We start from the raw sequence: 27,782 nt of genomic DNA on the forward strand, positions 1-27,782 counted from the left end.
TAATTGATGCTTTCAATATGAGAATGAGGGAAGTATTTCATTGTTCCAACTGAAACAAGATAAGGAGTATGGAATTCCTTGAATAACATTCTGTGCAGATTAACAATCTTGAGTTGAAAAGATCGCGATTAATCTTCTTCAAATATGATAAGTCATTAATTCTTTCTCCACGGAGTTTGGAAGTATTGGTAACGTCAGTTCGTTGAAACGATTAGGTTAAAAAGTGTCTTACATCGGCGGAAAAATTTAAACGGCGAACTGTCACGTGTAAACCTCAGTAGCAAGAAGGGGAATGTGACTTATGGAAAGCTGAGAACCAGATATCCAGTAGGTTGAGAACTAAATGGTTTCCATACATTTTCGAAAAAAAAGTGTTTGATAAATTCTTTCCAAGAACAGGTTGTTTAAAATCTTTTAACACCACAAAAATAGAGGGCTACATTTGGAGGTCCCTCTCCTTTACCTACCAAAGAAAAACAAAAACAGAAATTTGAAAGCAGATAAGATTAAGTAGGTCTACCACCATTAACAAACAACTTGATAGCTGTTCAAAGCATTCAATTGCTTTAAAAGTTCATTCATGGATGGTTTAGAATTCATTTCCCTTCATTAAGGAATGCCTGCCGACAAATCGTCGACCCTACAGATTGATGATTAAAGTGACTGCACAATTAGGGGTGTGAAAATGCCTGAGAGGTCGATAAACGTCTTGTTTACCGAGTCCAAATGAGCCCATGGACCCACTTAACCCAACGATGGGTACTATTGCAAGCCTGTAGACATCTTAGAAATGACAAAACAACGACCACAGATATCGTATTAATTCCCTCATACGAGTCAAATAGCTGGCATTATAAGGAATAAAGCGATACGGGAACAATATATAACAAATAGATAGGCAGTTCATTCAATCAAACAGCCTCGTCGGCATTTTTTCTACTGGATACCTTATAAGCGATACGCAAAGTTATTGACATTCCTCAATTGCAGAACTATTTAAAGAAATATGAATAGTTTTATCACACAAATACAAAGGGAAGATCTTATTATTTTCAGTGCTGTCTTTTGTTCCGGACTTGTTAAATGCAGAATCATTAAATAAGTGAGACTACCTTAAAATTTCGATATAGCTAATTACAGTTCTCAAATACTAACTAAAGTACATGAACACTAAACCTTGAATCACATTTTACAATCTCTAAGAAGCAATTGTGATGAAACATTGAAAATCTGAATCTCAAGCTCACTGCCCTTGAATCTAAGATTAAGGACCTCCCAACTAGAATTACAAGCAACACCTACCACCGCAGGCGTCCTATAACTTATACAAATTGCCGAAGAAACAAGACTACAAGAGAGGCTGAGATTACATCAGATTTCAAGAGTTTGCCATGTGTACAGTTCTTTGTATTCATTGATGTCAAAAGTAAGAGCCAGGTTGATCGATGAAACAGCAGCAGAGAGAAGTAACTTTTAGCAACGTCAACGAAATAGTTCTGGGAAGGACCACATTATAAACCTAGCGAAAATGTCAGTTTCCAGGAACTCTATATGAGCAGCACGGCCGATCATGGTGTCCAAGTTCTTGGTTTGGTTTGAGGTGTCAAAGTTGACGTCACATCGCATGAACATACGACGTTCAGAGGTGGGTGCACGTATCTGGTCCAAGCAATTGTTAAGCATATCCATAAATATTTTACCTTTCTTTGAGTAATCCGAGAATGATGCTGGGCATAATTCAATTCTGGCCGAATGATATGGAACATAGCCATCCTGACAAATGAAATTACGGTAATAGTTTAAGTAAAAGGCGGCAGAAGAAGATCAACAATGCTTTAGAGGCTAACTTAGGAAGAACTAAATAAGGAACGCTAAGTCTGGCTGCTGCGTAGAAGTCGTCTAGAGTTATAATAATACCAAATTTGTTCTAGGAAAATCTTATCCTCTTGCATGGCCAAAAACATCAGTAATAACTTATTAGCTGAACTTCATTTAAAGATGGTACGAATATCCTACAGGGATATAACTGTTCTATCTAAATCGTATTTTTCTTCAGATTTTCATTGCTTCGTAGCTTCACCTAATTTAACTTTTCAAAACTTTATCATATGCTTCATTCTGTCCTTCCCTCATACCTAACAATCTAATTCAAACATATAACGAATATATGCAAATTTTCTACTTGTAAATCTGGAGAGAGAGAAGAGAGAGAAGAGAGAGTCATTCCCGAGTATCCCAATATATGACTTATTAAGACTGTAGGACGGGGAGGAAATACCTGAGGTGAGGATAGAAGGATTATGTTATTGAAATACTCCAGCGTCTTTGCCTGGAAAAAGAAAATGAACGTTTAGAGCTTTACACTTCTAGAAGCAGCAGAAAAGTAATAGGCTGTTCTCTTTCTCCTTTTTTAGTTAATCCTTTCAGCTTGAATTTCACTATGCTGAATATACTACTCAACATGATAAGCAATTTTCAGAAACAAAAAACGCCAACTTTTATCAAAATTTCTTACCTTGCACAGTTTGTAGAAAAAAGTTTTCTCAAGATCTGGATCATCAGTAAATGTCAATTGATGAATGCATTGTGCTCCTTTGAGCTTCTTTAGTAGCCACAACCCCGAGTTAAATAAAGAATTTGAACTATACAAATACCCAAGGTGTGGTCCAGATACAGATACATATGTATAAAGATATTTTAAGAAAGGCTCCATCTTGCTATCTGGGGCAAATAAAACAGCTTCAGTTAGGCCCGAAGACTGAAAATTGGTAAGAACTATGACTAATGGATTTATACCTGTCAAGGAAGACCTCAAAATTACATTTCCGATGGAGTGCCCAACAAAACTCAGCTTGATACTTTTGTAGCCACCTGATCTCGCAGCTCTATCCATTTTTTTCTTGAGGAAAGCGGTCACTTCTTCTGCTAATCTTGATCCCATTTCTCTTATATCTCCAGATGTTTTATCTTCGTTTGCCTCTGACATGAGACACTCTGCACCAGGATCTATCAAAAGCCATTGATTTCGAACAAGGCGTAAATCGAGATGATGTCCCTGCTTATGTCAGTAAAGTTAAAGAGAAATGAATCCATGCATGTTTTCCAAATATGCAGCAGAAGACATTAATGAAGAAGCATACACATAGTATTTTCAGGAAGCAATACCATCCTCCAACAAAGTTCTTTTGGAGAAAAAGTTTCGAACAGTGGCTAAGATGTTTAAGCATCAAGAATGCAACCGTAAACCTCAGTTTTACGGCATTATTTTCGATAGGCGAACGACAATCAACAAACAATTTCCTTTTTTTCTTTAGGCAGAAGGCTCTGCTGCGCTCACCTTGGCCATCTTAAAAAGTAAACTAACTTTTCAGGTAAGAAAGGGTGTGAACTTCATAAAAAATAAATTTCATAGAGATATAAAGGAAATAAAGACAAAACACCTTACAAAATCGAATTGAAGTTACCCACAACATCTAAGACATACAAAAACAACCAAGTCATATGTCTAATGCAAGAAAACATGCCTGGAATCCGTGCACAAAGATGACAATCCTCAAAATACGAGTACTTCTTTGCGAGCCTGTAGCTGATAACTTTTTTCCAGTGGTTAATCTAGTATTCAACAATATGTTAGAGGCATCCTTGTGGTCCAGGGGGATAAAGAATGAACTTCCACTTCTATTAAGCAAAGGAGCATTCATGACACGATCCACAAGTATTACAGGATTACGTAATGGATCACCAAAAATATGCATGTCTTGGATTGATCGGTTGTTAATCTGCACAATACAGGGATATGCGATTATTAAACAGACAAACACAGTTTGAGAAACTAATAGATTTCTATGAAAGGAAACAACAAACCCTCATTTGAGCAATACTTCGCCGATGAAGTTCAGCGCGAGTAATTGCAATTTGGATTGGCTGCAAAAGGAGACACCAAAAGGTGCCGATTCAGATGTGACACTTATACTACATAACTTATATATATGCGTGTTTGTGTGTGTGTGTGTGTGTGTGTGTGTGTGTGTGTGTGTGTGTGTGTGTGTGTGTGTGTATTATATATATATATATATATATATATATAAGTTTATATGTAGACATACATGTCGTACATAGTGAATATGCATCAATTAGCATCTACAACTTCATCCAGAAGTGGGGACCGATACAAATTGTGCCTATGAACATGTGAGAACATTCTGAAAGTCTTAGGGTTATTAGTAGTTACATCTTCGTTTATCTTCTGCGAAAATGAAACTTTTCCACGAATACTGCGGTAAGAAGACTCAGCAGCTCCACTTCTCAAACAATGGTGTGGCATCGCAACCTTAGAGTAGACCATCCATATGGACCACTCAGCTCTTCGATCATTGGCCCATGCCTCACGCAGATATTCCATTATCTGCATCTTATTCGCTCTGCAGTATGAAAACCATATCAGCACCTAAAACAACTAAGGATGAAAGATTTACACCAGGAACTTGATACAGATGGAGTAGTTAAAGATAATCAACATCTTATTAGCTTTTATAACCAAATACATGCATAAGAATGAGCACAGGCACAGACTGAAGTTTGCAACCAGTACTAGAGACATTACTCTTGTATAATCATCATTTCTTTCTCAAATCACTTTGATATTGGCAGAACTACCAGCTGATGTCAAAAAGGGAGAACTGCAAGCTGACACCACTACAATCACTTTGATATTGGACAAAACGTATGCGTGTTAACCCTAAATTTAGTTCCTTGTTTACCAGTCTCTCAGTATCAATGTAAAGCTAGACCCATTTTAGATGGGCACAGGGCACAAACGCAGAGAAACGTTAATCATAGTATCCAAACAAGTTTTGTACCTTGCAGAAGTGAACTTTAAAATTACCATATGATACAGGTATGTTTTTATCAATACTAAATTAAGGACTGACATAAACCCATATGTCAAAAAAAGTAGGTACAAACTCATTCAGTCTGAGTTTATAACGATGATTTGACAAGCCATTACTAGGGGACTCATCTCCTTGTCGGTAAAACAATGCAGTAATTATGATGTGAACGCCCTCAAATGAGAAAAGAATCCAGGACAGGACCTCTTACTAAAAGTATGGCAAATTATACCACGTTGGGAAAAATACTTAGGAATGTGTAAATTGATCTGGAGTGAAACAAACCTATGGAATTTCAGAAATGTATTCCATAAAAATGAAAGCTGGTAACCAAGTGAGTGAAAGACATCTTCGACATCTTCCTTGGACAGAGAATGAAGCACTCCTTCATTTTCAGAATCAATGCCTCGAGGACTCTGCAGTGACAAACAAACATATCAGAAGCAACTAGAGGTAATATAATATCATTTTTAAAGCGCCCAAGCTGAAGCACGAAACCAACAACTTTTCTAAGATTGTCTATCAGTATGTGATCTTTTACTACCTTATTTTCCTCAAAACCTTTATCATCTGTACTGCACAGATTCCCCCGAAGAACTGAATCAACCAACTTATTTTGGCCTACATTCGAACTGGTATCTGTCAGATCAATTTTTATATTAGTTGCTTTACTAAGCTTTTGCAGGTCATCAACGAGTATGTCACGTGCAGTCAACAACGCTTTGACAAATGCAACATGTTTCTTACTCGCGTTAACCCCTTTCCCTGACATCTGTGGAAGCAAAATAAAAAATTGTTTTACAATTAGGAGCACCGACGCAAACAACAGACTGAAGGAGAGAGTAACTCGATAGAGCTAAATAGAAACATCATATCTAGAAAGTCATATATTTGAAATAGACATTTATTAGTTGTCCTTCTAACTTTCTGTGTTAGCTGCATCGAGGAAGATAATAAGTTCCCTATTTCCAATGTGTCTCATCTCATCCAACTTAGACCACTTCAAATTCTCATACCTTACAGATATAATAACTCACCCAATTAGCAGCAGAGTAACTCATTGATTACCAAGAGACTGATTCCACAACTATTCTCTCTAGTCTAAATCCTTTCCCCTGCCAGGGGTGTCAACTGGTATCCGTATATTTGAAAACAGGAACAGGTCTCCCACTGATTACCTCAGTTCGGGTTCTCAATGTTATGGAACCAATTTTAATCAGGTTCGAATTGGTTCAGTTCTTTGGATTTCTTGTCTTCTTTTTTGTACTTTTACACATCAAGAAGGATTTTGTTTAGCGTTTCCATTTTTATTCTATCCACAAAAACCATAACGAAACTTTAAAGCATATGTTAGGCTCATCTATGCTAGATATTACTGCATTGTATTGGTTATTCTCCTCGGTGTACGACTGTATTGACCATGATAAACAATCGAAAGAGTGGCCATTGTGTTCATAACTATGTCATGTTTTAAAGCTCTCCCTTTGCGTAGTTTTTTCATATCTTACCTATCACCCTTCCTATCAAGATTCTGCATTTTGTGTTCTCTGTTTTGGTCTGTTTTTTTTTCCTGAAAGCTTGAAAATTGAAACCCACCTCAAAACTCTATTACCAAGCTTTCCGCTCGTAACAACTACCTTGCTATCATATCCATTTACTTCCTCCAGAATATCATCCATATGATATTTTTATTAGCTACTGAAAGAGTGAGTTTCTTACTTGACTTTTGCAGTGAAATATAACAGCAAGTAGAAAAGGAAAATGATAAGAATGCGAGATAAGGAAGTTATGACCATTTTATTGGTACCGACTTTGTAGATTGTAGACAGAAACATGTGGTAGTTCAAAACAGAGATGGGATATTGCATATCTCATAGCTGCAAAGAAAGATTCATTTCACAAATCACCTACGTACTTAAATTCACTTGATCTCACTCTCCTAAAATCACCTCACCTTCCAGCAACCATGTCTTTGAAAAATCAAGGCATCAGAAACCATAATTGGTGTGGTTCCTCTACTCTTAGGACACCAGAATATTGAGACATGGACGAAGAAAGGCGTGAGAGGAAAGCCTATTGGTTGGTGATTGAGTGATTGTATGGCCCCAATTCTTGACTGGAGGGGACACCAAAGACCTCTGCCCTTCCATCCCTTGGATAGAAAGAGAGGGAAGGCAGAGATTTTGGTTTCCTCATGTTGTCAAAGAGTTGAACATGATTTTTCGTGTTGTCAAAGAGCTGAACAATGAAAATAGATGGCGAGAGTGCCTGATCGAATTGATCGGGTCATGTAGGATCAAGGTTCAAATCTATTGGTCTGTTAGGATGTCTCGTAATGATAAACGACTCGTCTCGCCGTGACCTTCTTTTGGAATTTCGATAGTTCTGTCACTCCACTCCATAGGGGCAGAGACCCCGTCACTCTCTCAATTGGTGTACCGGAGGCTCTAGGGAAATCCGAATAGAAAAGCATTCATCTTGAGGTGGGCTTACATAGATGCTCTCAGCAGTTATTCGCTCCGCACTTGGCTACCCAGCATTTACCGTGGGCATTGACAATAGATATCTAAAAGGACCTGACGTTCATTTTCACCCAAAATATTCACATAAGACGTACTGTTTCACCACCTTAACCCCATAAATTTTACTAGGAAAAGAAATTTATCAGGTAGAAACACATACTGGGCTGTTTAAATGATAAAAATCACCAGCAACATCTTCCACCGTGCAAGAATTACTGAAAGTTTCCATTGATCAATTAACCCCAAAAAATAGATAATGTAAAACTAGGTTCTGTAAGAAAAAATATCAGCATAAATTACTAATTTTTTTATTACAAAGCTTTGCATAAAACATAACCTTTCATCTAGAAGCGAGAATTATGACAAACCTGAGTACCTTCATTGGATGAGTAAAGGAAGCAGCTGCTAGGAGACAGATATGTACGCTCAAATCAACAAGCACCGTATGGAACGAATCGAAGTGGACGGGACAATATGAATGCAGCCCAAGCAGAGCCTTGGGAGCAATCCGAAATTCATGGACTGCAGCAGGCAAAGCATCCAGAAAAGCTGGCAACTCAGACCTTAAGAACGGGTATGACAGTCACTAACTAGAGTCAAGTACTAATAGTTTATTTTTCACATAATCAGTTGCACGAAGATGAAAAGATTAGAATGTCGTGAAGCTAAATTTTTTTACTTACCCATTGTCTGGTATTGGAGCGTACAGAAGCTCAAACTTGACTATTACAGCAGGCGTGGATTTCTCCTGGAAAGTAAAGTGCATATCAGGGGTTTAACTAAACAACACACAAAAACTCTAATTATGTCAAGGCAACCTGGAAGAATCCGAGTAGGAGGGGTAGTCGAAAAATTAGAATAATGTGACATCCGCATAGCAGAGCTGAACTGTCTGACTATGATACTGGTGATTATAGATAAAATCATCAACCAGAGAGTATCTACCTCATATTTCTCCAGAGAAAGATTAAAAGAGACCATGACAGATAAAAGGACATCCTGCCTCGCGTATTTGATCCTGAAAGGCTGGGTATAAAAACTGTTGTCTGTATCATCAATCCTCCAAAACCCAACAACATCACCTGGGCCTAACTCAGGAGCTGCATCATCAAGTGTTTCTCAGGTGCAATTCATCTATTTTAATCCTAAGATAAAAAAACTTTAAATAAACGATAATTGTCTGCAAAGCTATCCACCTTCAAGTATTTTTCTGGTCTGAAGGATCACAAAATATGTAGCTTGACTTATAAATATAGAGATGAATTGATCATAAGCACGGAAAACTGAGCTATTCATTTCGAGAATTGAATCTGCTCATGTAGAACTCAATATGTTGAAAATATCTCCAGATATCATGTGATATTACTCGTACATCGAGGAAGATAATGATATTAATGATGAAAATTGAGCTATACATACCAAATCATTACTCCTCTGGTTTTCCTTTATGTACTCTTGTTCTTAGACTTTATTCTTTCGAAACAATGAAATGCTTAAAGGATGAAATGTAGAAGGGAGAAAAAAGTACACAACGAAAATGGCCAAAAAACAAACATAAAAACAAAAAAACTGGAGTAATAAATTCTAGGACACTATAAAAGTTTCCCTAGAGCATTAAAAAGGGTGTGTTAACCAAATGGTCCCGTCACACCTCATGAAAGCCTTCATGGGAATATCTCAATTTATATTGAAGCTTTTCTGCAACTGAGCTATTTCTTCATCATCCGTCAATTTATGATTTTTGTTAAACGTGACTTAGATTAGCAGGTCACTACTCTATATAACCCCGTACAGAGGACTAACGAAAAAGTTCCTTTACTAGAAAAGCATTGTTTGTTTACTAGTTCGAATTGCATCCATTATACTATAATTGATTCTAAGCTATATTCATGAAGCATAGGTGAAATGTACCTTCATATTGAGCTACTCTGGCAGGAGTTCCAGGAGAAATACAGTCATTGTCCTCCCATCTCATAGTAACTCTAATCTGATACCATCTGCAAACACACAGTTGAAAAGAACAAATATAAACTTCTAAACCCAACAAAATGGAAATCATTTCTTCAAAAATGTCTCAGCTAAGAATGCTTAATTTTGATTTCAAGGAAAAATCAAGGCAGTTTAAAACTTCAACTAAGAAAAAAAAACCTAACTTCCTCAAAATGACAATAGAAAACCCTCACCCTTGTTGAAAGAGATCGAGATTGTGGAATCTGTGAATGTAAATGGCAACCTCCTGAACTGTTTCCATCACAGATTATGAATATATTAAGACGTCAAAACATATGTGTGTAAACGATCAAATTTCTCCCAAAAAAACTTGATTATCCAACAGAGAGATTAATAACCCTAATTCCCCTTTTCATTCTCTACGAAGCCTTTCCTCATTTAATCCTCAATCATCAATTTAGCAACAAAAACCTCCCTTAAATGTCATTCCATCAAAACTAACTTCGATTAGAACCAAATTTGAAATCTGAAAAAATGAAACTCTTTTATAACTGTTCTGCTCCAATGGAATTAGGTTATTTTTTCTAGCGGGAACGACAATGCCGGAATCTGTGCAATCGGGGAGAGAGAAACATCAAACGTGGTATAAGAAGAAGAGAGACGAATGAGACTTGTTAGAGAGAGAAAGGAGTTGAATTGCTTTAAAAAAAAAAAAAAAAAAAAAAAAAAAACAAATATGATGCTAGCCAACAACGGGTAGCCCAGTTAGTTAGTACATTTCTGTGCGATTTATCAATGTCTTGGAACGACTAACGTAAAACATAGTCGTCCACCACTCTTTGGTGCAACAGTTACCGGTTGGACATCCCTCTTAAGCCCATGAGGTCGTGGGATCGAGTCTCAGTGGAAGCAGTTGTCATCGAGATTTATTCTATGTAATTTAGGCTATAAATAATGTAATAATTTGTCGGGCTTTAGGCCTCTTTGTTGTCGGGCTTTAGGCCAAAGCCTCTTTCACTCTCAGTTCAAATTAGGCGGTTATCGTGCTTATTACATCTCCATGATGCATCAATGTCTTGTAACGACTAACGTAGATCGTAGTCGAATTCTCAAAAAAAAAAAACACAGATCGTAGTCGAATTTTCAAAAAAAAAAACACGTAGAACGTAGTCGATTTCCCAAAAAAACAATGATGTGATTGGTATTTACAGAACTAAAATGTTTTACTTTTTCCAGTTTGTCTTTAAATATAACTTTGGTATTTACAGATCTTCGGGGATTCCTATAAAATTTTTGTAAATTGAAAATAAATTCTGTTATCTATTTTCATCTTTAAACCCTACCATACTCACTGCCATCAACCAACCCATAACCACTTCAGATGTTACTAATGGAAGAAATTAGTTTGATGAAGCTTCATCAATAGAGAAGTTTCAAGTTTGCCTCATTAATGAATAAGGTTAACATTCATCAGCTCCCGGGAATTATTGGGTTCATAGTAATAATATCAAGTAAAGACATGTTTTCAAAGGTAAGATTAAAATATGTTGATGGTGATTCTTCCAAATATGGCCTCCTAGTTTATGACCAGCTTCCTACGTAACTCTCTAGTTCATCGAAAAATACCCAGATGACTTCTTTTTTTGTCGTTAACATAAAAAAATCGTTACTTTATATTTCTCTCCGAAAATTATCCTTCCTTTAATTCTCGGACATATTTAGTTCTCTCTCTCTCTCTCCCTCTCTCTATATCTCTCTCTCATCATTTCTTTCTTTCTTTAAAAACTCATTTTCTTTAAAATATTTTTGGAACGAGAAAGAAAGTTAAAATTATTTCAAGATGAGTTCTACTTGGATGATGATGTTCATGTTGTTGTTGATGATGATTAAATGAATTTAACCTAATTTTTTTATCTCTTAATGGTCTAAAGGAGACGAATGAATCCTCTTCTCTTTCTTCTTTGTTATCGGTTACTCAATTAACCATTGGCGCCCTAAAATTTGGATTATAGTTAGACTGAGAAAGTGAGAAGCCAAGATCATCCCGATGACCATGGAAAAACTTGATTTTCATTGTCATCATCATCATCATCATCATCATGACCATTACCACCATAATCATAATCATCATCGACGTCTTCATAATCGTCAACGTCTTCATCATAACGATCTCCATCATCATTATCATACTCGTAAGCATTGGACAACTTGATTTTCATCGTCTTCATCATCATCACCATCATCATCATCATCATCACCATCCTCATCATCATCATCATCATCATCATCATCATCATCATCATCATCATCATCATCATCATCAACAGGAAACCCAACAAATCCCGGCTAAATGAAACCTCACCTTTGATTATGAATATGGTTGGTGGTATACATCAAACTATGTTTCAAGATCTAGGTTTCTCTTTTTCATCAAAAATGTCATATACTTTACTATAATAGATTTCTCCTTAACAATGTCGATGATGATGATGTTTGCTACTGTAAAACTCCTCATCTTTTTCCTTTTTAAGTTGGACTTAATTGTGGATTTGATATTAAAAAAAATAGAGAAAGAGTTTTTAGAAAAAATGAGTTTTTTTTAGAGAGTGAGAGTTTTTAGAGAAGAGGGGAAAATGAAATATGTCAGAGAATAAAATAAAGGATAACTTTAGGAGAGAAAATATAAAGTAATGATTTGTTCACGTTAACGGCAAAAAGAAGGTCGTTTGAGTATTTTAGATAAACAAGGGGACTACACGGGAAGCTGGTCATAAACTAAGGGTCATTTAGGAAATAACCATTTTTTCGTCACCCACCCATAATTTCATCCCATTAATGCTTGTAATGATAAGCTTTTCGACCACATTTTTATCCACAATTTTGGTCAATAGTGTCATTTTCTACAAAAAAATCGATGAAACCCTCCGTTTTGTTCTTTTTGTAAATTTTTTATAATTAAATTTTAAATTCTCGGAAAGAATATGAACCACTTGAGTAAAACTATTTAATATAGTAAAACTAAGGTGAAAAACAAAAGAATGAAGACTCGTAATGCATTAATTTTAAATTTAGATAAAAAAAATAATACTGTCAAAATAACAAAAATAAAAGATAATTATAAACAATATATGACAACGAAAAATTGGTTGATTTGCGGTCGTTCATGCCGAAAAATACCATCTTCTTCACTTTGGATCCCTCGAAAAATACCATCTTAAAAAAAAATCATCGTTACCCGAGCTTAAACTTCACACAATAAAAAAAAATCCTATGACACTTTAGCTAAAATCATAGGTATATGGAAATCCAACAACCAAATAGATAAGTAATTCTTTCCATTCTTTTCAACTTCAAATTTGTGCTCTTTATAAGATTTTTCTCTAATTCTTCACTTTTTTTTGAAAATTGTCAACGTGCCTAGAACCCTTGACCTCTAGGGTGGAAGACCGGTTTTCTTACGAGTCATCGTCCGCAAACCAGTTCCCTAACCAATAACACTCTATGAAAAGTGTAATTTTGTTGGTTATAATAATGTCATTACTTTTTTGAAAAGTCTGGATACTCGCGGAAACAAAGGACATAAATTGTTTAATCCCAAACAAATAAAGTTATTGTAAGCAAGGATGTAGAATTTATTGAAGATGGAGTGTGAGATTGGTCAGTTAAAGAAAAACGACAAATGGGTATCAATATTGATACTGAGAGTGTAGCTTCAGATTCTCAATTAATTGAGGATACACCAATTCATCCTGATACTCATAATACTTCAAATTTAGAGTTGCATCACCGTTCTTCTCGCACTCGAGTTATGCTATCAAGGTTTAATAACTTTGTTGTAGCTTCAGATTGATACTGAGAGTCTACGATTGGTCAGTTAAAGAAAAACAACACATGAGTATCAATATTGATACTAAGAGTGTAGCTTTAGATTCTCAATTAATGAAGAATACACCAATTCCTCCTTATACTCATGATACTTCAAATTTAGAGTTGCGTCCCAGCTCATCTTGTACTCGAGTTAGCTCCATCAAGATTTAATTAATGTCCTGAGAATGAATTCTTTTTTTAGGATTTATGGGTTTGTTACCTCTCTCCCCGAGGTGATTGATAGACACAATCACATGATGGCCAAATGGTATGTATAGACATGCAACCTCTTGTTTATTCCCTCACACATTACTGTTTAGTCCTTATATTGTTTGCTATCATCTATTTGAGGACTAAAACTTTGTAACACTCTTAGGAAGTACTTTTAAATTTTTTTTATCAAAGAATCTATGGACACTTTGTTTTGAGGTTGGAAAGAAAACATTAAACCTGTCGCCTGATCATTTTTTCTAACTTGTGAGTCAGGTATCAAGTTGAACATATTTTAGAAGACTAATCATAAAAATCAATAAAAAAAGTAATCTATGGAATCAACACAAAAACGTACCGACATATAAAATTTGTTCCGTTATGTGTCCGTTTTTTTCAGTATGGACTACAAGAGTCATGACAAAATATAGATAATCTGCAAGTGATTCCATTTTGATAACATTTAACATGTATTTTAAGTTAGAAAAGTATATGACCATTTCTCTCATTGTTTGCAAGAGATTCCATTGATAATATAAATGAATATGGAGATAAGACCATGTAAATGGAGTTCACATTAGGCACTATAGTAAATACATTTGATGATAGGTAAGTTTTAAAGTCAACATGTACAATTCCGAGGTTACCTATTTTTCTAGGTTCTCTCTATATCTCTATCTAAAAATCTAAAATTTGTTGTCTTTTTTCCTAGATTTGTTAAATTGTTCTGAATTAGTCTAATTTTCCCTAATTATTGTGAAATTGGTCTGACATTTATTGTAATTGTTTTGAAATTGGTGATATTTATCGAATTTTGCTTAGAGTTTGCCTAGATTGCGTCCTAGATGTCTAATCTCTTGAAATTGGTCCAATTTGCCCTAATTATTGGGAACTTGGTCTGACAAACATTCTATTTGTTTTGAAATTGGTAAAATTTACTCATTTTGCTTAGATTTTGCTCTAGATATCTAATGTGATGAATTTGTATAAATTTCGCTAATTATTGTGAAATTGGTTTGACATAATTGTTGTTAAGTTTCACCAAATGAAAAGTTCATGATGTCGCTACTCCTGATGATACTATGGTAAGTTCTTCTTTAATTGGTGAAGAAAAGTAGTAATTCGATTTGACTAATGAACTATGAACTCAGGTTTTTGCCCGTCTTAATTAAATGATGGTTTGTTTTGCTTAATCTTTTAAAAAATTTTTATTATTGTAATGGTTGGTTCTCGAATGAACTAATCGGTAAAGAACTAATGTAATTCAACTTGAATAATGAGCTAAGAACGTTAGGAAAATCAGGGATTGTGTTTCGTTTGATTATCTTTTTACCAATTCATCATGAAAAGATATTGGACGGAACGTTAGATTCCAAAACAACAATGTCAAAGTAACTGGTGGGTTGACATAAATGAACCAGGGTCGAGTTGCTGTTCTGAGACAAATTGATCCCTTAGTTTGTTCTTAGGCGAGTTGTTGTTCTGAGATAAATTGAGTTGATTTCATGCTTTTAAGGGAAGCCTTTCTCCGTAATTACAAGAAATTTGAGGGACAAATTAGTTGAAATAGATTCTTCGTTGCATTCCGCGTAAGACACTATGCCATAGTGGGGCGCCATGTCTATGTTCCATCGGGCATAATATCACTGTTGATAACCTAAAAAAGACCTGCTGGCGTGACTTCCTTTTTCAACTAACAACAATGATGCACTATGGCCGGTGGGAATCCTGAGCGAAACTAGTGTGCTGACGTGACGACACCGGGGCATATCATCTGACGTGTTTTGCATGAGGAAATGGAATTGGGACGAATTTCAAACGTAGTATCTTAAAATGTCCTTAGTTAAAAAGACGGGCTTTTCATAAAGGGGGATTGGATCAAAGCACAAAAATCAACCCACTAATGAGAACTCAGTCCTGCTCAGAACAAAAATTCGTTGCAGGTTTACGCAACAGTTTCATGTCGGTTAGAAAATGGATGTTACAAAACTGAGTGTACTTTACACGATATTTACAGATTTTCCATGAAAAAAATTCTCTATTTCTCTTATTGTTCCGGCAAAATAATAAATGTGACATCCATTAAGATTATGACACATAATTTTTTTCTTTCTTTTTTCCATTGAAATTACAAATATGCCATCCTTGAAACATAATCCCGTGTTTATTATGTACTGTACATTTTGTTATGTATAATACATAATGACTTTTCCTATACATTCATTTCAAAACTTAAACTATTTTACTGAAAAACTATAGGACATCTTGTTACGTCTAATACATAATAATATTTCTTGTACATTCCTTACAAAACGTAAATTATTTTAAATTTTAATGAAATTTATAGGACATTTTGTTATGTATAATACATAATAAAAAAATTCATACATTCCTTCCAAAATTTATTCTATTTAAGTGAAAAGTTATATGGAATTTTGTTATGTACAATACATAATAAAATTTTTTATACATTCCTTCCAAAACTTAAACTATTTTACTACAAAATTATAAGAAATTTTGTTAAGTATAATACATAATAAAATTTTCTATAAATTATTCCAAAACTTAAATTATTTTATTGAAATTTATGATAGAGATCTGATACAAAACCTCTAGATATTTTCAAGATTACAAACCCAAACTTGTTAAAAAAAAAAATCCAGATTTGTTCAAGAAATACTTCATGTGATTTTGATGGTGAATCTTTCAGATTTCTTCTTAAAACCCTATTAAGCTTTGCTTAATTGATTTGTAGATAAAATTTTAGAGAGAAAAGGAATAAGATTTCTGTAAATTTTAGAGAGCGAAACGATGAAGAAACTATAAAGATAAGGAAAAACAAAGGTTTGGTTGTCAATGAACCGTGCAAGGATAAAAGGATGAAAAAAAAGTAAATGTACAACTGGAAAGAAAAAAAAATGTCAGAAAACAATACACAAACTGACGCTCTGGACCTGCCCCTAATTTCCTGTATACGCTACGGCGAAATCTCATTGACCTGTGGCTTTTTTCGACTCCAACCAAATTTTTTTCAAACATGAAATTAACTCATTCTCATCTCAGAACATCAACTCGATTTTTTCATATCTTGGGTTTCCTCTTCACTCGACTTATTCACTTGGGTCATGTTTGTTGTGCGGGAATTGCGTGGGAATGGATTGTGATTCCTGAGAATCACAATCTGGATTGCTCTTTGCGCTCGTGGGAGTGAAGGAGAAATCTTATTCTGAGGGGAATCCGGGAATAGGATTCCTCCAAAATAGGGTACTCAGGGAGGGGGTGGGTTTGTTATTCTCATTCCCAAGAATATTTTGTTTTAATATTTATAGACCAAATTATCTTTAATAAACAATCAGTATGACTAGTATTAAAATCGTCATCCAAGTAGTATCAAAACTAAAAAAAAATTATAAACCCAAGTTAGCCACCATCATAGGAACTCTCTCAAATGTAACTCTCTATAGGTTTTCCCTCTCTTGTTCTTTTTTCCATTCCAACCGATTTATACTATTTAAAACCAAAAGTTTTTAGTAAAGACATTCATTTATTTTAAATAAATTTGTAAATTCTACTTAAATTGGTGTATCTAATTCATACCTACAAATTTAAATAGATAATACTAAATAAAATATATAACATAGTTTGACATATAACTTATGTAGTTTCAGTAAAAGGATATAACAAAAGTTTTATAGAAATTTACATTCCTATCATGTACGAACCAAACACCAAGTTAGGAATCTAGCAGGAATAAAATTTCTATTTCCTGTCGAACCAAACATTAAACTAAAATAATTTGATTCCTTGGAATGCGATTCACAGGAATCACATTCCATTCCGGCGAGTCAAACATGACCTTAGGATTTTTCTCTTCACTCTAGTTCGTCATAGATGGACTTTCTCTTCTCATCTCATCATCACCTTTCTTCACAATCTAAGAGCTTCCATTTTTTTGCAACCGAGGTGAGTCTTCACCATTTTTCTTCTTCAAGTATGCAAAACAACTCGACTTTCTCTCATACATTACTTGGTACTATCTCATGAGAGCATCATTTCCAGTAGTTTGATTGTATCTTTTCTTATTGGCGTAACATTTCTAGAAACTCTATACCTAGCTAAACTTAAAATTTGCTCTCTCATTTGTAATTCACAGAAAAGAAAGGAACAATATCTGATCTTACCAACTAAACATTCAACTCAAAATCTCTAAGTTTGAGATTTTATAAAGACATTGGTGACAAAAAACTTTATCTTTTCCCCTTCTTTATAGTGTTAATTTTTATGTAATTTTACTTAAACTCAAAATTGTTTTTATTTAATTAAGTAATTAGAAAATTAAGTTAGGGGGAAGTAAATTGCTTTTGTTGATTAAGTTAGTGGGTTACTGGATGAGTTAGTGGAATCATGTTAGTAGTGGTCTTAGTTAGTGGGTAGAATTTGGGTCTATAAATAGACCAGTCTTTGTAGTTTATTTTCATCAAATCAAGTCAAGTAATTTAATTCAAGTTAAATATCCTCTTTATTCTTTTGTGCAAGTATTTCCAACATATAGTTACTAAGAATTAAAGTTTAGGCTTTTAAAAGGTAAAGAATGAATTACCTTCTTTCAAGTATACAACTCCCATTAATTGCTTAGCAGTAGGAGCAACCACATCAAAACATTACAAGAGAGGCTAATTAAAATTTGACTAGTTAACTGTTAGAACATAGACAGACCAAAGCATTGACTAAAATACTAAATTATCATGTAATTGTTTTTAGGCGAGAGTCTCTCTCCCCAAAAACTCGTTTAGGGACTCATGAATCTCACCCCATGCGACTCTTGACCCTTAAATTCTTTTGTCTCACATGTTTCTATACAAGAGGGTCTTGTTTAAAATTTGGCACTGGACGGCGGACGCCTTAAATTTTCATCCACGGCCATGTTTTCTTATCTGCAGCTTTTCATCCAGAACTTTTGGTACTTAGAATTGGAAGCTCATAAACTTCATCTAGTATTAGATTCAGGCCTACTTGTAAAAGCCTCGTGGCTGCATGTGCTCCAAGATAGCAAAGTAAAGAAAGACACAGGTTACCCAAGCGACAAGGGCATATAGTAGTTGGAAGCGGAGTAGCGGACGGGGATTTTCGACTCTAGCTAATTTCACTTAAGAAATGAAGAAATGCAGTTTGAAGATGATCCAGTGAGACCAACCCGGTGAAATCGGGCAAAAGCGAATTTAAGTAATCAAATAGGATCTCAAGAATGAAAACTTGCTACAACACGGGATTTTCGGTACTCTCATTTGACTAGTAAAATGCTCCTTCTTTTTTATTAAGTGACTACGTCCCCGTGTTTTTGGTACTCAAAGCGGTAAAATGGGAGTCTGTCCACACTTCTTAATCAAGAATAGTATCAGATGGACCAAAGCTAGGTCGCCAACCGAGTACCTAAGATCTCAAGGCGAAACCATTATAACCGAATGTGTTGAGTTGGAAGTTCATAAACATGAAACATCTGAAGTTTTATAGTATCACCCCCATTAAAGTTCCTGTTAAAAGCAGTGAAGGTTTTGCATACAGTTTCTTTGACAACTGAGCCAACAATGGTTGCAGGTGAAACCCCAGCTAATCTAGGCCGGGCAGTCAAGGTTATGCATAATTAGTTACTAGGTACATAACATGAGCTTCTATATGTGGTTAGCAGCTTTCCTTACATTTGTTTGTCAATTAACTCCGATTTTCTGCTCTTTAGAACCACACAAGTGAAATTTCGCGTTTCATGCAACAATGATGTCATGTCACCTCTATTGTGGTATCCACCAGAAGTGGTTTCATGGCTATCCTACTGAGCCCCTACCGGTCCTTCTGGCACCATATTTGATTTTACAGAGTGAAGTCTTAATGCTTCTACTCATATCTTAATGTACCATATGAGACTTGACTTCGTACATGAACTTCTCTTTGATGCCCAAACAGGGAAAGAGTAATACAAAGACTAGCTTTATAACAAAGGATTTGCCCGAGGAGTTCTCATCTCACATGATGCTGACGAAACCTTCGCAAACGCCCTATCTTTGTTACATGTAACTCAACTTCTTATGTGCTCTTCTCAAGAAAGGCTAGGCTGTCGGGTTAACTGTCAGACTTCAACTTGAACGTGGATTGGGACCTATGAGTGAATCTTCATGCATACGTCATGGACATAATGTGCCTCCTGGGGGGTAGACCCAGATGAAGAGGTCAGTGTCTCGTTAACATTATTACTATTATATAGTTTTATAGAGTAAACCCTTGAGGTATCTTGCTCAGAACGACTAGACCTCCAATTTATTGCACAAAAGGCGTAACCTAGAGTCATATTCTAGGCTCCTAATATGATCATCTGCAAGTTCATACACATTCTCACAATATATGAAATGCTTTATCATCTGACACATCCGAGTATCATAGTTTCCGTCATAAAATTTTTTTTAGAACAGTATTACATGACGTATAATCAACATTTCAAATACTCCATTGAATTGGGTGTAAGAATCATCATCTGTTGTTTCTTGTGTTCAGAAGCAAGGGTTGGCAAAGGAAGAGGAAGAGGTAGCTCTTGTACAGAGCGACAAACAACCAATCTGGTGGTTCCAATTGACACATAACTTTCAGGTCAGGAAAATCTAAACCATCTTTTCATTTTGCAACCTTTTTTATGGCAGTTTTCCTAGTGTGATGCTTATGAAGTTATTTCAGGTAGTTTCTTGTGGTTTTAGAGTTTGTAGTGAAACTCACATTGTAGTTATTCTAAATTGTTAGTTTGAGGTATAAAACAATGACCTAGACGTCATGTTTCCAATCACTAGCCTCAAGCCTGGCGTCCTGCAAGCAAGGGAAACTCACATTGTAGTTATTCTAAATTGTTAGTCTCATTACCACCATGATGATGATTACAACCCTATTGGCCTGATTTCTAGACGACCAAGAACCAACACCGCCACTTCCACCACCATCGCTAGCAGTAGAAGCAGCTGCACCACCATCAATAGTAGTACTACCACCACCAGTATAAATGACATCACCACTACAAGTAGCAGCACCACCACTTCGAGTAGCAGCACGACGACAACCACAACAACGACCATTGCCTCCTATCCACCAACAATTAATCGCTCGACTCAAGGATACCAACAGAGAAGAAACTTGAGCATAGCGATACAAAACGACAATAGGGGGGCTTATTTATCCCATCATCTACTGAAGCATGGGAAGCCTACTTAACCAATACAGAGAAGAAGGATATTGTGGTTACAGAGACAAACAAGAAAGGAGTGAACATCATTGTGGTCGATTCAGAAGGAGAAACAACAAATTTAAATTTTGACCAAGTGGTGTTTCAGATTACCTCCTGAGAATGGCTCCAAACTTCGCTTCGCCGTCGAGAAATCAGAAATCACATAATTCTGATTGCTCTATATTTTTTGCTTTCTAACTTCGTGCCTTTATCGTCATAACTTCGTGCAAGATAATTAGTTACTTCATATTTCTTTTGATTAAAAGTTAAAACATTCAAGATAATTACAAAACATAAAAGTAGAATTAATCAAAGACTGTTAATGACATGCCCTAATTCTAAGGAGCCCTGAAAGCTAACACACTGGATGTTTTAATGGTGAGATAGAATGCCTCCCATCATTAGAGAAAATAGTGCAATACCTATCATACCAAAGAGGTATAGTATAACCCTAGCTGAAGATGTCTGGGTTTTCTTCTCTAGTTGTTTTGCTTTTCTCTTCCGCAACTTATCAGCAAGTATATAGCGATTAGATTGCAATATTTCTGCTTTCTTTCTCATAGTTTCTGTAAGAGGCAGTTTCTAAAAATTGAAGAGGAGGTTTAAGGGGCAGCTATAGGCAGTTTCTAAAAATTGGGATGGTTTCCAATTTTTTGGCTCAATAGGCAGTTTCCAATTTTTTTGGCTTATAATATATATAAATAGGGGTTGAGTGCTTTGTAATCAAAACACCAACACAAGCAACAACAACTCTTCTTTAGAGAGTTAGAGAGAGAGCAAGAGTGGGAGAAATTTTTCATAGTTTTTTTAGCGGTGTTAAATTTCTCGGTCGTCGAAGATTTAGTATAGAAGGTTATTACTATACGGTACCATCTTGGGACGAACTTGCGGGTTGTGTTAGTCGTCTTCATCTATCCTTCAATAAAGATTTCTTGTTCGCCCGAGGACGTAGGCTTTAAAGCCGAACCTCGTTAAATTCTGCTCGCATATTTGATTTTGGCTTAGCTTTTCAATTAATCTTCATAATCGGATCAATTTCTAGGTAGGTTCGATAGCTTCCGCGATTTTCAGTTATAACAATTGGTACCAGAGCCTTGTTGAGATTGAACGAAGAGAAGATGGGATCGAGAAGTGGTACGGTCAAAGCAGGGAAATATGAGATAGAGAAGTTCAATGGGAAAAACGATTTTTCTTATTGGCGGATGCAGATGAAGAATCTGTTAATCTCGCAGAAATTACACAAGACGTTGACAGGAAAGAAATCAGGAGATATGTCAGATGAGGATTGGGAAGAGTTAGACCTCGAAGCACGGGCTACCATTATGTTGTGTCTTGAGAGGGACGTGGCGTTCCTAGTAGACGAAGAAACAACGGCGGCGGGTGTATGGTTAAAACTAGAAAGCAGTTTCATGACGAAAACTTTAACGAATCGGGTCTACTTAAAATCCAAATTATTCACATGTAGAATGGAAGAGGGTTCTTCTATTCAGGAATATGTGAATAGGTTTGACAGGATTATCTCAGATTTGAAGGATATTGATGTTAAGGTTGAGGATGAGGACCAAGCCCTCATATTGTTACTTTCATTACCTAAATCCTATGAGAACCTTGTTCAAACTTTGATGCTTGTTGGTGATAGTCTAACCATGGAAGTGACGAGAAATTCGCTATTAGCGGATGACCTTCGTAAGGTTGCTACTAGCAGTATGGCGTCGGGTGGAGTAGACAAAGAACAAGCACAAGGGTTGTTTGTAACGAGGGGGAGGAGTAATGAAAGGGGAAAGGGAAAGGGCGGGAAATCTAGATCCAAATCTAAAGGCTCTTTCAAGAAAACGTGCTTTAGTTGTGGTGAGCTTGGCCACTTTAAAGCGACTTGTCCAAAGAGAAAGTTGAAGCAAAAGAACGAAGGCTACAAGGAGAAACAAGAGATGCAAGAGGCGGGATATGTGTCAGAAGAGGCGGACGAATGTTTCTCGGTGACAGAGGTGTCTGAGAAGATCTTCGATAAGTGGATGCTTGATTCAGGGGCGTCACACCATATGTGCCCAAATAGGGAGATGTTTACTACCTATAGGGGTATAGATGGTGGTACAGTTATACTGGGTGATGATAGTATATGTAAAACTGTGGGACTCGGAACAATACGGATCAAGATGCACGATGGAGTGGTGAGAACATTGACGGACGTAAGACACATACCCGATTTGCGGAAAAATCTAATTTCCCTTGGTGTGTTGGAGCGGAACGGCTGTAAGATAATTATAGAGAATGGCTCCATAAGAGTCGTTAAGGGTTCTTTGGTGGTAATGAGAGGTACTCGTTACGGTAATTTATACAAACTTTTGGGGACAACAATTACGGGAGATGTAGCAGTAGGAATCAGTGGAAGGGATCCAACGGCTAGTACGAGGCTTTGGCATATGCGCCTTGGGCATATGTCAGAAAAGGGTCTATCTTTGATGTGCGGGAAAGGCTTGTTGAAGGACATGAAGAAGCCTTGCATGGAGTTTTGTGAGCATTGTGTGTTCGGGAAGGCACACAGGGTGACGTTCTCTACAAGCAAGCACAGGAGCAAAGAGGTGTTAGACTACGTACACACCGATGTCTGGGGACCGGCAAAGTTACCTTCCAAGGGTGGTTCCAGGTATTTTGTTACATTCGTTGATGATCATTCGAGATTTGTCTGGCTTTATTTTCTGAAGCATAAGAATGAGGTATTCAACACATTCCTGGTGTGGAAAGCAATGGTTGAGAACAAAACTGGTCGAAAGCTGAAGACGTTAAGGTCGGATAATGGGACCGAGTACACGGATGGGGCATTCAAGGAGTTTTGTAATCAGGAAGGCATTGTGAGGCACTGGACAGTAGTAAACACACCTCAACAGAATGGAGTCGCAGAGAGATTGAACCGTACACTACATGAGAAGGCTAGATGTATGCGCTCCAATTCGGGATTAGGCGTAGAATGGTGGGCAGAATCTGTTGCTACAGCTTGTTATATTGTGAACAGATCTCCACATTCTTCTTTAGATGGCGGCATACCTTACGAGGTGTGGTCAGGTGAACATGCAGATTACGGGAGACTTAAGGTTTTCGGTTGTACGGCCTATTACCATGTTAAAGGTAACAAACTTGACAATAGAGCAAAGAAGGCAATTTTCTTAGGATATGCTACAGGAGTCAAGGGTTATCGGCTATGGTGTACGGAAGACAAGAAGTTTGTAATCAGCAGAGATGTGGTGTTTGATGAGTCATCTATTGTAGCTATGGCGAAAGCTACGGTGCCTAGTTGTGGTGATGTTGGGTCTACTAAAGCTCAAGTAGTGGAAGTAGAAATCGAAGACCAACGGGTTTCTAGGAATCATGATCAGGTGGAGCATCAGGATAATACTCAGGATGAGGAAATTGATGAACCCGATCATGAGGAGGTTCAAGGGGAAGGTACACAAGTTTTACAACAACAACAGCAGGATGTTTCGGTATACACTAGGCCGAAACGGTTATATAAGCCGGTACAGAGGTTAGGGTCAGACACACCTCTTAGGCATTACGGGCAGGCAAATCTTGTTGAATATGCACTCTCGGTGGAAGACGACGAGCCGGTCACCTTCAAACAAGCTATTACCGCGGAGGATAGAGAGAGTTGGTTGGTTGCTATGCAAGAAGAGATGGAGTCTCTTCACAAGAACAAGACATGGGAGGTTGTCTCATTGCCCGAAGGTAAGTCTGTTATTGGTTGTAAATGGGTGTACAAGAAGAAAGAGGATTCTTCCGAGATCAAAGGTACAAGGTATAAGGCAAGACTAGTGGCCAAGGGTTATGCACAGAAAGAAGGGGTCGACTACAATGAGATTTTCTCACCGGTCGTGAAACATACTTCTATTCGGGTGCTATTGAGTATTGTTGCTCATAGTGATCTTGAGCTGGAACAACTCGATGTTAAAACCGCCCTCTTGCACGGAGATTTGGAAGAAGAAATTTATATGGCTCAACCAGAGGGATACAAGGTTGAGGGCAAAGAAAATCAAGTATGTCGTTTGAGGAAATCTCTTTACGGATTGAAACAATCCCCTCGCCAATGGTACAAACGATTTGATTTTTTCATGCTAAAACATGGTTTTCGCAGAAGTGACTATGATTGTTGTGTATACATCAAGAAACTTCGCGAAGGTGACTTTATTTATCTCCTTTTGTATGTGGATGACATGCTTATTGCTTCTCGAAGCATGGTGGAGATAGATAAGTTGAAATCTCAACTCAGTCAAGAGTTTGAGATGAAAGACATGGGCGCTGCAAAGAAGATACTGGGAATGGAGATTAAGAGAGAGCGGTCAAGTAAGAAACTGTACTTGAATCAGAAAGGTTACATCGAACGAGTAGTTTCTCGATTCGGGATGCAGAATGCGAAGGCGGTGTCAACACCTTTGGCACCACACTTCAGGCTCTCGGGAAAACAATCTCCCACTACTACGGTGGAGAAGGATCATATGGATCGTGTACCGTATGCTAGTGCAGTTGGCAGTTTGATGTACGCTATGGTGTGTACTCGTCCGGATATTTCACAGGCGGTCAGTGTGGTTAGTAGGTTTATGGCAAACCCGGGGAAGACACATTGGGAAGCTGTGAAGTGGGTCTTGAGGTACTTGAAGGGTACCGTTGATACGGGTTTGTGCTTTGGTGGAGACACATGTCAAGTAAGCGGTTATGTTGACTCGGATTATGCTGGCGATCTAGATAGAAGACGATCTACTACTGGTTATGTATTTAAGGTATATGGTGCTCCAGTTAGTTGGCGATCGATGTTACAATCTACAGTTGCGTTATCTACTACGGAGGCCGAGTATATGGCTATGGCCGAGGGTGTGAAGGAAGCACTGTGGTTGTGGGGTCTTCTGGATGATCTAGGGATTAAGCAGGAGAGCGTAGATGTATGGTGTGATAGTCAAAGTGCGATCCACTTGGCGAAGAATCAGGTTCATCATGCTCGCACTAAGCATATCGATGTCAGGTATCACTTTGTACGAGATGTCATAGAGGAAGGTGATGTTTCTCTCATGAAGGTACACACGGATGAGAATCCCGCGGACATGTTGACTAAAGTGGTGACATGTAGCAAGTTTCAGGATTGCCTGGAATTGCTACAAATCGGCTCGTGTTAAGTTGCCCGAAAGGGCGTAATGGCGACAAGGTAATCTTTATGTGAAGGGTTGGTAGAACTACGGTAGGCTTGATCCTATAAAAGGGTACGTAGGCAGCCATGGACATATGGTGCAGTCGGATGAAGTTACAAAAAGCAGATATATCTTACAAGGAGTATCCTGGTGTTCGTCCAAAATTTGAAGTATATCAAATTGTGTACGAGGTGGAGAATTGTAAGAGGCAGTTTCTAAAAATTGAAGAGGAGGTTTAAGGGGCAGCTATAGGCAGTTTCTAAAAATTGGGATGGTTTCCAATTTTTTGGCTCAATAGGCAGTTTCCAATTTTTTTGGCTTATAATATATATAAATAGGGGTTGAGTGCTTTGTAATCAAAACACCAACACAAGCAACAACAACTCTTCTTTAGAGAGTTAGAGAGAGAGCAAGAGTGGGAGAAATTTTTCATAGTTTTTTGAGCGGTGTTAAATTTCTCGGTCGTCGAAGATTTAGTATAGAAGGTTATTACTATACGGTACCATCTTGGGACGAACTTGCGGGTTGTGTTAGTCGTCTTCATCTATCCTTCAATAAAGATTTCTTGTTCGCCCGAGGACGTAGGCTTTAAAGCCGAACCTCGTTAAATTCTGCTCGCATATTTGATTTTGGCTTAGCTTTTCAATTAATCTTCATAATCGGATCAATTTCTAGGTAGGTTCGATAGCTTCCGCGATTTTCAGTTATAACAATTGGTATCTGGAAACTGCCTATTGAGCCAAAAAATTGGAAACCATCCCAATTTTTAGAAACTGCCTATAGCTGCCCCTTAAACCTCCTCTTCAATTTTTAGAAACTGCCTCTTACAGTTTCACTACTTGCAAAACCCTCTTCAAGAAAAAGACCAATTGGATTATCTCTTTCTTCGATCTTGGTGATGTCCGTCGTCATCTCCACAGTTGTTATCATCATTTGTCTAACATGTTCAGTCATGTCCATTGAAGTATTAATGTCACGTTGCAATTGACCAGACTTGGCTTTGTGTTTATCTGTGTAAATCTCGTCTTCATTCTCTATGAAGAATCTAGTAAATAGTGTTAATCTATCTATTAATTCTGAAGCTTTTAAAGTCGATTGTATATACCTTTTAATCATGAACTCCGCCGAGTATCCTCCTCCTCCGATCCCTCCTCCTCCGATCCCTCCTCCGACTGATTCGCCCATTATTTTTCTTCCTCCCAAAAAGGGTTGTTCAGATAGACATTATGAAATTGAGTTAGGGTTTTAGGTCTTCGCTACCATCTGTGATATATCTATCTTATTTACAGGAAAGAAAAACTTTGACATCCGGAAGTTTTATTTACACTCACCATTACCGCTCAAGTCACACTAACCCACTCAAGTCACACTAACCCACGAATAGTTTAGCCCACACTAGGACTCCAGATAGGCTTGGGAAAAAAGTCTGAGAATCTGAAATCGGTCGTGGATATCTGAGTCCGTTAGAGTCCATGAATACTCGAAATCCGAAGCCGGGTTCAATCCAACCGACCCGGTGAAATCGACGGGTCGGACGTGAGTTTGAAGTGTCACCCGTCAGAGCCCGACTCGTTATTATATACCCGAGATAACCCGCTTAATAATGTCATCATTTACACAATACCTATGTATGTTTTGGTATATATGTGTACAATATATATACTATAACCCCCCGCCCCGCCCGTAGGGCGGAGGAATGCCTTTTACACGACAATACAAGTATTTTTGTCATAAATAGAAAAATTACCAAACAGATTGATGTTTGCCCAGCAAAACAATGTGACCCAAATACATATATAATTATGGCCAGCGCTTTGGGGAAAGCTAAATAGTTTCCGGGGTGTAAAGACTTGGTCAAAAATTGGTCAATTTTATTTGACAATTTTATTTAGGGGGAAAGCAAAATACTTCTCCA

General features: G+C 37.0%; 1 protein-coding gene and 1 long non-coding RNA gene across 9 annotated transcripts; both read right to left on the reverse strand.

Annotated features, from left to right (window-relative positions):
• Positions 1-1,014: 1,014 nt before the first annotated feature.
• On the reverse strand, positions 1,015-10,282 carry LOC147569478 (uncharacterized). Of its 8 annotated transcripts, XM_086655965.1 has the most exons (16): positions 9,595-10,282; positions 9,323-9,408; positions 8,357-8,511; positions 8,095-8,159; positions 7,780-7,974; positions 7,572-7,626; positions 5,637-5,661; positions 5,434-5,528; positions 5,175-5,305; positions 4,232-4,421; positions 3,865-3,924; positions 3,525-3,779; positions 2,797-3,055; positions 2,516-2,721; positions 2,279-2,329; positions 1,015-1,773 (listed from the first exon to the last, which is right to left on the reverse strand). In XM_086655965.1, exons 1-16 carry the CDS (start codon positions 9,660-9,662, stop codon positions 1,483-1,485), a joined length of 2,187 nt encoding a protein of 728 aa, XP_086512091.1. In that variant the 5' UTR covers positions 9,663-10,282; the 3' UTR covers positions 1,015-1,482. The 8 variants fall into 8 exon arrangements, with proteins under 8 accessions (XP_086512091.1, XP_086512092.1, XP_086512089.1 ...); XM_086655966.1 differs by lacking the exon at positions 7,572-7,626 and having other exon boundaries at positions 7,788-7,974; XM_086655963.1 differs by having other exon boundaries at positions 5,434-5,661.
• A 10,639-nt stretch (positions 10,283-20,921) lies between these two features.
• On the reverse strand, positions 20,922-27,209 carry LOC147569479 (uncharacterized). Its single transcript, XR_015231284.1, has 3 exons — positions 26,973-27,209; positions 26,696-26,877; positions 20,922-21,262 (listed from the first exon to the last, which is right to left on the reverse strand). It is a non-coding gene; the product is annotated as an uncharacterized LOC147569479 (long non-coding RNA).
• Between the last annotated feature and the right edge of the window lie 573 nt (positions 27,210-27,782).

Source organism: Eschscholzia californica, unplaced genomic scaffold (assembly GCF_041429995.1).
Source record: "Eschscholzia californica isolate CP2 unplaced genomic scaffold, dmEscCali1.0.p SCAF_1, whole genome shotgun sequence".
In the NCBI taxonomy this organism is placed as follows: domain Eukaryota; kingdom Viridiplantae; phylum Streptophyta; class Magnoliopsida; order Ranunculales; family Papaveraceae; genus Eschscholzia; species Eschscholzia californica.